The 10173-nt window shown below is 32.7% G+C and overlaps 1 protein-coding gene across 2 annotated transcripts in view; it reads left to right on the plus strand.

The window, feature by feature from the left end:
* The window catches only part of LOC106672003 (gamma-tubulin complex component 2-like), a 30560-nt gene extending 23192 nt beyond the window's left edge, over positions 1 to 7368 (plus strand). Inside the window, exons 13-16 of one of the 2 annotated variants that reach the window (XM_014403049.1) lie at positions 1393 to 1536; positions 4900 to 4965; positions 5790 to 5950; positions 7065 to 7368. In XM_014403049.1, coding sequence (XP_014258535.1) covers positions 1393 to 1536; positions 4900 to 4965; positions 5790 to 5950; positions 7065 to 7098 — 405 coding nt within the window. In that variant the 3' untranslated portion in view covers positions 7099 to 7368. The remainder of the gene's footprint in view (positions 1 to 1392; positions 1537 to 4899; positions 4966 to 5789; positions 5951 to 7064) is intronic. The other variant, XM_014403057.1, reaches the window with a different exon arrangement.
* Positions 7369 to 10173: the final 2805 nt, after the last annotated feature.

Below are 10173 nucleotides of genomic sequence, written 5' to 3' on the forward strand. Positions count from 1 at the left end.
GGGGGGGGGCATGAAGGAGTTGACCTGACCACCATCTTGTATAGAGAAGTATATTGGTCGGCAATAGAGCAGAGGTAGAAGTGTACAGATAGCTGCTTTACCCTTGTTCACTTTATCATTAACATGAGAAGTAAAAGTGAGTTTACAGTCCAATATCACCCCAAGATATTTGACCGACTCGATGATATAGTTACACCTTCAATTTGGACCTTTTTATACAGCAACTGTTTATGCTTGCTGAAAACTATTGCCTCCATTTTATTATGATTATTTTTAATTTTACAACAGTTGCAGCAACTTCCTTTGCAGTGTATTTCATTGTTTAACCTGTTTGATATTAAATCTACCCTCAAGATCTGTAACAGTTTAAGTTGGATGACGACTTGCCAGGAGAGAAGAAAACATTAACAAAGGAGTTCCTCAGGGATCAATTCTTGGTCCCCTACTTCTCAATTATTCAAGTTGTGATGTATGCAGATGATGTGATCTGCATGTGCAGAGGGAAGACTCCACTGCAGCTAAAGGAAACTACGAACATTACAGCTCAAAGAATGTCGTCTTGGTGTGACTTAAACAAACTTTTCCCAAACGTTAACAAAAGTCAATCTATGCAGTTTCACCTCTTTTCATTTTATGCCCCTTTTTCAATCGCTCCAACTTTAAAGGGGTGTATGGTTCAAGAGATTTGTTGCCACACTTTTTTTGTAAACACAGCTTTGTGTTTTGTGGAACTTCTTGAACCACTTTTGGACAGTGTGCTCACTTATTGTTTCATCACCAAAGGCAGTGCAAATTTTACAAGCTGCCTTGGCCGCTCTCTCACCGAGCTTAAATTCATACAATATGCACACACAAATTATGGTTTTGAGGTCATGAGAACGGAAATATTTTATCATTTTCAGTGAATTATTCAAGACACTTTCTCTTTATGAACTGATGCATTATTTTCTTGGTGTTAACTGATGTGAACAGTTAATCCTCCTATACAAATAGAAATGTAAATTTATCGCATTAAAGCAATAACAAATGAAAAACTGTAGAACCTTTTCTTGTTACCTGATAAAATGATACTTAATCTAGCTTCTTAACTACAATTAAGAATAAATGTAGGTATTTTATTGTAAATACGTTCAAAAGTAAAATTTCTCAGTCTTCAGTTTTCAGCCAATATATGTAGTTAGTTTCTTATATAAGCAAGCACTGTTACATAAAGTACTTGCTTTTCTTCTATTGCTGAAGCAATTTTTATTTGCTTGTAAAGACAGTTTCACTAAAATAGAACAAAATAAAAAAAGCACACATATAATATAATTTTTTTAAAAATTTTATTTATTTCTAGGAAATGTTTGAGCTTAATCAAAAACATTTCATTTAACTTTTTTTTGTTTTTAGGCACCAAATATCGATGATCTTATTGCTGAACACTGGAACTTTTTGGACCGAAGTTTAAAAGATTGCCTCTTGGGAGATTATGAACTATTCCGAATTTTCCGTGAAATTTTATCATGCTGTCTTGAGTTTGGTACCTTTACAATTGTAAGTCTTTATTATTCTTATTATTCCTTAAAGCCAATGTATTGAATTGTTTTATTTTAAGTTGTACATCCATGGTGCTTATTTTGTTCATTTATTGTATGAAAATTCAAAATAATGTTTTGAGTGATATAATTTTATGTTCATGCATAGCTGTGAGTGTATGTTTGCGTTGTGTAATAACTGAATTTAGTCCCAAATGTTCGTTCAGTATTTTATGTTAAATGACTGTTTGCATGAGCTTGTATTTATTATCCGTGAATCGTTTAAGAGAGAAAAGTGTAATCTTCAAAAGTCATTCAATTTTAGAATGGTTATCATTGAAAGAGTGCAATTCAACGGCGCCATATAAAGAAATGAAATGGAGTGTTTTGAAAGAATTATTATTTTATAATGATATTTTGCTTTTGAGAGACTCACTACAATTTTTAGTTAATAATAATAGTAATTATAAATTTATGATTCTTAGCATTAAAATATTAAGCTTTAAAAAAATAGAACTTGAAATATTCAAGTCCATATACTTACATATTTTCTTTCTATTATTTAACTTGCATTTAAATATAGCCAATAACTACCAGAAAAAGTAGTTTTGTTGTATTTATGATCAATTAATATGCCAAAGCTAATTCATCCAGTATTAACTTTATTTATTAGAAATCTAATTTAGTAAATTAGTAAATAAAACGAATAAGGTAAAATTTGCATCTATTTTTCCTTTTTTGATTTTAATAAAATTTAAAGTAGAGCGATTTTTTAAAATTATGTTTTACTGCCTTAATCAATATCTAATCTGTATTTTAAGTGTGTTTGTGTATATCTAGTTTGCTTAGAAGAAGTGTTAAATGGTTGGGATGGTTCACTTTTAATTTATTAATTTTTATTATGGGCTTTTGTTTTATACATTTGCAAGCAAAATTATATATTAATTAGCAGTTGTGGGATGGACCCACAGGCACAGGGTCTACATTCTGAGAGTATGTATGCTATATATATGGCTATTGTGGCCAAATAGTTGAAACATGTAAGGTTTAGGTTAAGGTTAAAGCTAAAATGAGTCAGCCTCTTTACTACTATGCACTATGACCAATGTACCAACCAAGCTTAAGGCTTTTTATCAGGTCAGATCTCAACGCTTTGCTAAAGGTAGCTGTACACGTACAGGCAATCCTCAAGGAAAAAGCCTCTGGGATTTCCTCTAGCAAACTTGCGCCTATACAGAGGATTTCCTCGAGGCTTGGACTGTCAAGGCCTAGTTCTGTGTTGACTGGTGGTGGTTTGGATTGTTCTCAAGGTTTTGCAAATTTCATCATGGCATAAAAGGTTGGTGACATTGTAGCTAGCAGCTGTTGGTTGGGTGATTGCATGGGATTGCTTTCACAAGAAAAGGCTCAAGAGAGGTGTATGGTGCAAGGAGTGGCGTTTGAAGAATTGTGTATTCCACAAAAATTTTAGCTCTTAAAGGGCGCAGTATACCATACCCCTGAAATATTACATCTACATCTACATGTCCCCTTGAACCAAGTACTTTTTAACCCATTGTCTGATGATCTAAGTTTTTGGCCTTTTGATCTGCTGCCAAAGGGTTCAGATCATATAGGTGTCCTTATTGAACTTTCCTTGGCTAATTTACCAGCCTCCTTGTTTCCCCTTCGGCCTTTATGCCCTTATACCCAAACAATGGTAATTTTGTTGTTGTCTACAGTGTTTGACAGGGTCTTACTGTAATTTGAAACAGTTCTGGACTTTACTACCAATGCTTTTAGTCCTTGTAGTTGGCTAGTATTTTGTTGAAAATACCCAGCCTTTTGATCTCCCTGGTTCAATTGCCACAGTCTCCTCCTGAAAGTCAGTGGCATATTGCCCAAGGCTTATATGAATACTATGGCTATGGTTCCCATAGAACTATGGACTTTGATATTGATGAGGTCTTTAATCCGCCTGGCTGACCTTAAATGGCAGTTCTTTTGTTGGTAATATCCAGCCTTTTGATCTCCCTGGCACAGTGTTCAATATCCATAGTTTCCTCATGAAAGACAGTTGCATATTACCCAAGATACCAGCTCCTGACCTATACTTGGTCTTAGAGCGATCTACACTGAGAGGGGGGAAAAATGGCCACCCGTAATATTTTTAATTATCTCTCAGACAATCCTCCATTGATTATCTTACAACAATGTTTGGTCCATTTTAAAAGATTAGAGGTGAATATCTCTCATATGTGTTTACTGGATTTTGTAAATAAATCTTTGAATATTCAACCTCTTTTTGGTTGGTTTTTCTGTAAAGTTTCTTTCTAAAGTTTCTGTGGTTTGCCTTTTTTTAAGTTGTACTATTTTTATCCTATTAGTACTGGTAATCCTGACTTCCCTCGGCTGTAATGTCTTTTTTCACCAAACCACCAGCAGTGGCATATTTCCCAAGAATTTAGATTTTAGTCCTTAGTTCTAGGACCCACTGTATATACCATCTTTGGATTTAGTCCTCAGCTTTTCCCACAAAGATGTTTACATCTGCCAACAGTAATTTTCATTCTTTGTGTTACATTATTTAATTGCTGATTCCAAGAAAGTCTTTGGTCAATGATCACACCTGTATATTTAACTTCTTTAGAAAAGGGAATTACATCTCAATTTAGCATAAGTGGCTAATGTCCTCCTAGTGCCATTTTCTTGGTAAATGGAACCACTACGGCTTTATTGCAGTTTTAAAATAAATAGATAAATTAAAATAAATAATAAAATCAAAACTGTCAGAAATAGTTGAAATAGAAATTAGCATGTCATACTACCTAGACTAGCATACATTTATGGTACCTTAGTTATGGTTTATTTTGATTTTTTTATGTCATTTGGTTCCATTGCAAAATGCATTAAATACGGTGATAATTTTAAATTTTTTGGGATTGTAGAATTTTGAAGCATCTTAATTTAAAAAGTCAAAATAAATATTGTATAAACAAACTGTAAATAATTAGAATTAGAACAATTTTTACCTTTTTGGTCACATAGTCTACGTTTATTATGGAACTGTAAATGGTTTCCTTGCATGTACGGTGTCATTATGCTCTGTAGATTCTTTATTTTATTTTATAAATATTTTTATAGCACGATACTAAAGCTAATATCAACTGTTGAATAGATCCCATGTAATGGTATAATGATTCTTGTTTAATATCTTTTTGTCTTATCTAGTGTTCTCTGTTTAGCGAACTTTACAATTTATTTGATGTATCTTTTGAACTATTTTATATCATTTTCAGTCCTTAAAAGTTATATTTCATGTGCTAATTTCTTTAAACATAATTTTTGTCAACTATATGTGTAATTAACTCATTTATTATCACTTCTCTACACGCTTTCATAGAGAATGAGGAAAATTCACATGGAAGCTGACTCTGATATGACTGATTCTGATTCATCACAACTGGAGGTAGTTTGTGTTCTCTCACTAAATTAAAATTTTCACTTGCTTTGCCCATCGACACTTTACTGTTCATCATCATTGTTGCATGAGGAGAATTGTTGCCTAAACAATTTGCTTACACGGTGAAAAATAAGTGAGAAATAGTAGCTTAGATGTTAAAACTTCATGAACTTTAGGGGACAAAATTATTAACAATTAATTTCTTGGAAAGCAAGGGTATATATACATATATATATATTGTACATTTATGAATCTTATTGAAACATTAAAACCTTATTATCCCATTTGTCAGTCTGTATATACATTGAAATAGGCAACTAAATAATAACATGTTAAATGTTGTATTTTTGCTTTTGTCTTGCAATGCTTCATTTAATGTATTGCCAGCTGATTGTTAAATTTCACATCCTTTCAATAAATCAAATATCCTTTAAAAAATTATTATATCATAATGAAAATTAACATTATTAGACACTATAAAAATCATTCCATACTTTCAATTGAAATATGACCTAACATATTAACGTGTGTGTTTATGAGGCCCAAAATTCAAAAATACAACTTAAAAAAAAAGTTTAATTCAAGTACAATTACTTTGTATGTATATTTAAAAAAAATTTATTCATTGATGAGTATGATATATTAACTGCTAACAGTGTTTTTTTTTTTTTTTAATTTCCACACTTGTCACAGGTTTTTTATTTTTCATATGGAATGGCACAAATAAAGCTCTTGCAGTCCAATTTCTGCCACAAAACCTAAATATAATTAAAAATAAGCAGAACTTGTATAAAATAGTTTTTAAATCTTGATTTTTTATTTTATTTTAGGGCATCAAATCCTTAACAGAAACTGAAAAGTACCCAACGTTTTCCCAGAGAATCGATCAGTTGACTAACGAATTTGAAACAAATTTGAGTAAGTTTTACATTGCTTTACAAGAAACTAGTTCCAACGATACTTCATCTAAGCTCATCAAATTATTTTTCAGGTAAGGCTAATTTGTCTCACTTTTTTAGTCAAAGTAAAATTGTTCGTGTGATAGCATGTGTGCGTGTGTGTGGATTAGACAATATAAACAACCAATAAACTTTAATTTACTTACATACACTCTACTTACAAAAAATTACGTGAGAGGATGGAGAAACTACTCACAGAGACAAAAGCACAAAAACTTCTATCTATCTTCTAGGATGACAATAATGAACGTTTGATACTAAAGGCAGAAATAAGTTACACAAGATGCTAATAGTACCCTGGAGGTCTGCTCACTTTTTTCCAGGTGTGAAGCAAATGGAAACAACAGTTTATTATGGTACGCTGATGGACACAAAACAATGAGTGGGGGGGCAGGGCTTAAAGACCTAAATTTTGACCTAGAAGAACCTCTAGATCCCACACCATCAATTTTTTAACCTGAGAAATTCCAGTAGAACTCTGGGCAGAAGAAATACTAAAAAAATGGACTAAAAGGTGTACAGGTATACATATTCTCAAATAGCCAAACAGTACTCCTTCACCTATTAGTCAAAGCTGATTTGGGATGCTTAACATATTTTTCTGGGAAAACATAATCAGAACTCGAGGGGATTGAAGGCAACGGTCAGGCTAAAAAACTTGCAAAGGCAGCTTTCACATTCCTCGAACTACAAATCAGCATACTCCAAAGTATGCACTGAGATAGGAACTTCCTCCTATAAACTCACAGAGACTGGCAATTAGGACCTGGAGGTACTGATTGTGCCGTCCTCCATTTTTGACACTAGCCTTTATGACCACTCAGGTGGATTGGAGATGAAGTCTCCTACAAATGACCCCATCCAGCCTTAAGAGTAGGTGCACATTTTTGAGTAAAGAAAGAACCTCGTGAAGAAAACAACAGTGACCCCAGAGGGAAAAACAGTACTTTATATCATAAAAGTTTAAAAATACTTTAAACCAAGGACCACTTAAAATCTCTCTCTCTCTCTCTCTCTCTCACACACACACACACACACACACACACACACACACACACACACATATATATATATACACACACACAACACACACACATATCTAGTGCTAAATTAATAACATAAAATAATTTTTTTTTTGCATTGCAGGTTGAAACCTTTCTTTCAAAAAGATGAAGATTAAAATATTTTGAACATTTTAATCAAAATTACTTTGTGCTATGTGTCCAGTTTGATATTAAATAATATAATCTTTACACCAAACAAGTTTTATTTAGCTTACTACTTTTATTTTTTTTTATATAAGCAATTCACCTGTTAGAAGCAAGAGCAATCATTTTAATTGTGTTTTTACCGTGGTAATATTACATACAAAGTGGCCATAAAATACAGATAAGTAGATTTATGTTTGTTTTGTATTACTGGAAATATATATATAGAATGTATATATTCATTATGAAATATTAATTTGTTTTCCTAACCATTTATAATTAAAGCACTAGAAGACGAAGCCAGTTGCAAACATTTAAATACAGTTGAAGACTAATTATTAAAACATTTCAACTATGTGTGTATTATGTTTGTATATTTACTTTTTATTTAACCCTCCGGAAGGCCACATACGGGAACTCGCAACGTATTTGGTGGATAAAACCTGATGGCAGGCCAATAAAAACAAAATGAACAAGTTTATGTAATATTTTAAAGAAAGATACCATTTTTTTAACATTTAAACATAGAAAATATAAAAGTTTCAATAACAAATTTTTCATTTTTTGAAAACACTCAGTTTTGTAAAATAGAATGTTCCCTCAGTCTAATTGAGTTTTTGTAAGTCTTGAAAAATTAAATCAAAGAAAAACAAAAAAAAAAGTAATACAATAGCAAACAAATTGTGTAGAAATAATGCAAAAAATAGAGATTTTAGGCCATATTCATTCATATATAAAAGTATATAATGTTCTAAATAGTACTCTGTAACAAAAGAAGTAATCAGGATTTTTGTGGTAAGACTGATTTTCAGGAGGGCAAAGGATATTTTTACTTAAAGTGATATTCCGTTTTAGAACGCTGTGTACTCCACCTCTGAACCTTGCTATGATCCCTCAGCGAGGTCCAGCCTCAGTGATAATACATCAGCTTCTTCTGTCTTTCCCTATTCCTCTAATGGAGTGATAGGCGCTTCCGTGTTAGTAGAATGGTAGAGATCCAGGTCAGATGCATGAAAGGATTTCTTTCCTAGTTGATGTTCTGTGGGCTTGATTGAAGAAAATCCCAGAACAACTTTTCGAGATTGAAAATCTTTCAGTTAGCAAATTGACCGTAGCTGACCACCTTGAGGAAATTGGAAAGGTGAAAAAGCTCGAAAGGTAGATTCCTCGTGCATTAACTGACCAGCAAAAAACAAATCATCATGAAGCTTGTGCAGCACTTCTTTGCCGAAATAGAAACGAACCTGTTCTGGATAGAATGTTACTTGTGATAAAAAGTGGATTCTCTACGATAACAGATGTTCTGGACAGTGGCTCAACAAAGGAGAAGCAGCACTACAATTTTCAAAGCCCCCAACTGGGTCAAAACTCATAAAAAAAAACGTGATGGTGACTGGTGGGCTTCATTTGGGCTGATTTACTACAGCTTTTTGAATCCTTGTGTCAATCAATGCTAAGATGTATTGATCTTAAATTGAAACAACGCACCAGGAGTTGATATTATTGAAGCCGTCTTTGGTCAATGAGAAAAGGCCAATTATGTTGCATGACAACCCTCGGCCCTATGTCCCACATGTGACGACAAAATCTGTTGGATCTTGGTTATGACTTATGAGGTTTGACCTCACTCTCCCTATTCTCTAGACCTCTTGCTGCTGACTATAATTTTTTCAGACACCTAGACGTTTTACAACATAAAATTTTTATCAATCTAAAGTCATTAGAAAATGCATTTACATAATTTTTTTAATAACAAAGACACAAAAGTCTATTCAGTAAGAATAGAGAAGTTGCCATCACATTGGGAAAAGCGTATTGGGAGTGATGGAGGGTATTAATAAAAAAAAATTAAAATAATTTATTTAATTGTTTTTATTTTATAACCATAAACCTGCATTATTTTCCTGACAACCCATTAGGATATATGAGGTGCGAACCCCTTCTTCCCAGCAGACTGTCCTTTAGTTACAAAAATAAATTTTCCGCATATCCTGTGGTATTTTTAAATACCAAGCGTGCTAGAGGGTTAAACAACCTTAGTCTTTGGACAAAATGTAAAATAAAAAATTAAACTTTGTACATTATAGTTCATTTAAATATTTAATATTTCTTGTAATTTGCTATATATAGTTTCCAATATTTGCTGACAATTTTAACAAAAGTTTGTTTTGCATGTGCGACTACTAAAGCTTTCCCCTTTTGGTAGCTATGGGTCTGCTTTAGTCATGCGATCGATCTTTTGACTAGTTGTATTTTAAAAATAAAAATTGATTACCTGAACGATACACATATACATCAGTGTAGCTGCTTTTTATTTAATGATACCTATGTATGTTATTTTGAACGACTTAATTGTTATATAAAATTCAGTTACCTTCATTGATGAATGTGCTGATATATGACCCCTAGATCCATTGATAATGGATTTAAAATGGCTGCAAGATTTTTGCTGAAGTATGGGGGGGGGGTGATGAACTAGAAGTTTGGTCATTTCTGATCATCCAGGTGAAACAATGAGGATAAAATGATGTTTGGACAAACGTGCCCCATGAAATATATCACGTCACCAAGTAAGATGGTTAGTAATCATACCAGGTGAGACCCAACCTGTTATATAGGGAAATTATCACTATGGGGCATATAATAATGGATTGCAGAGAATTCAGTGTACAAAGAATGAACTTCGATCTATCCAATATCTCAGGGCTATTATTATTTTTAAACGTATGATGCTTTGTGTCTTAATATTATTATTGAAACAAATGTATTTATTAGCGACAATGGAGGAGTCAGACACCTAGATTTTCGAGGAATATCGAGTTTTTGGTCATGAATAAATGATATACAGGTTATGTGATTGTATTTATTGGTTTGAATGAAAAAAGTGAATGAGAAACATTTTTATTTGCATCAATATACTGAGTGAATGTAATTTATTAGTGTGAATGTAGAGGCCTCAAGGAATATATAGTAGTCTGGGGCAGTATGAATGAAATCTGGGGAGTAAATGTAATTTATTAGTCTGAATGTACAGACCCCAAGGAATA

The sequence above is a fragment of the Cimex lectularius genome, unplaced genomic scaffold (genome assembly GCF_000648675.2).
Source record: "Cimex lectularius strain Harlan isolate CLEC.00 unplaced genomic scaffold, Clec_2.1 scaffold218, whole genome shotgun sequence".
NCBI lineage: Eukaryota > Metazoa > Arthropoda > Insecta > Hemiptera > Cimicidae > Cimex > Cimex lectularius.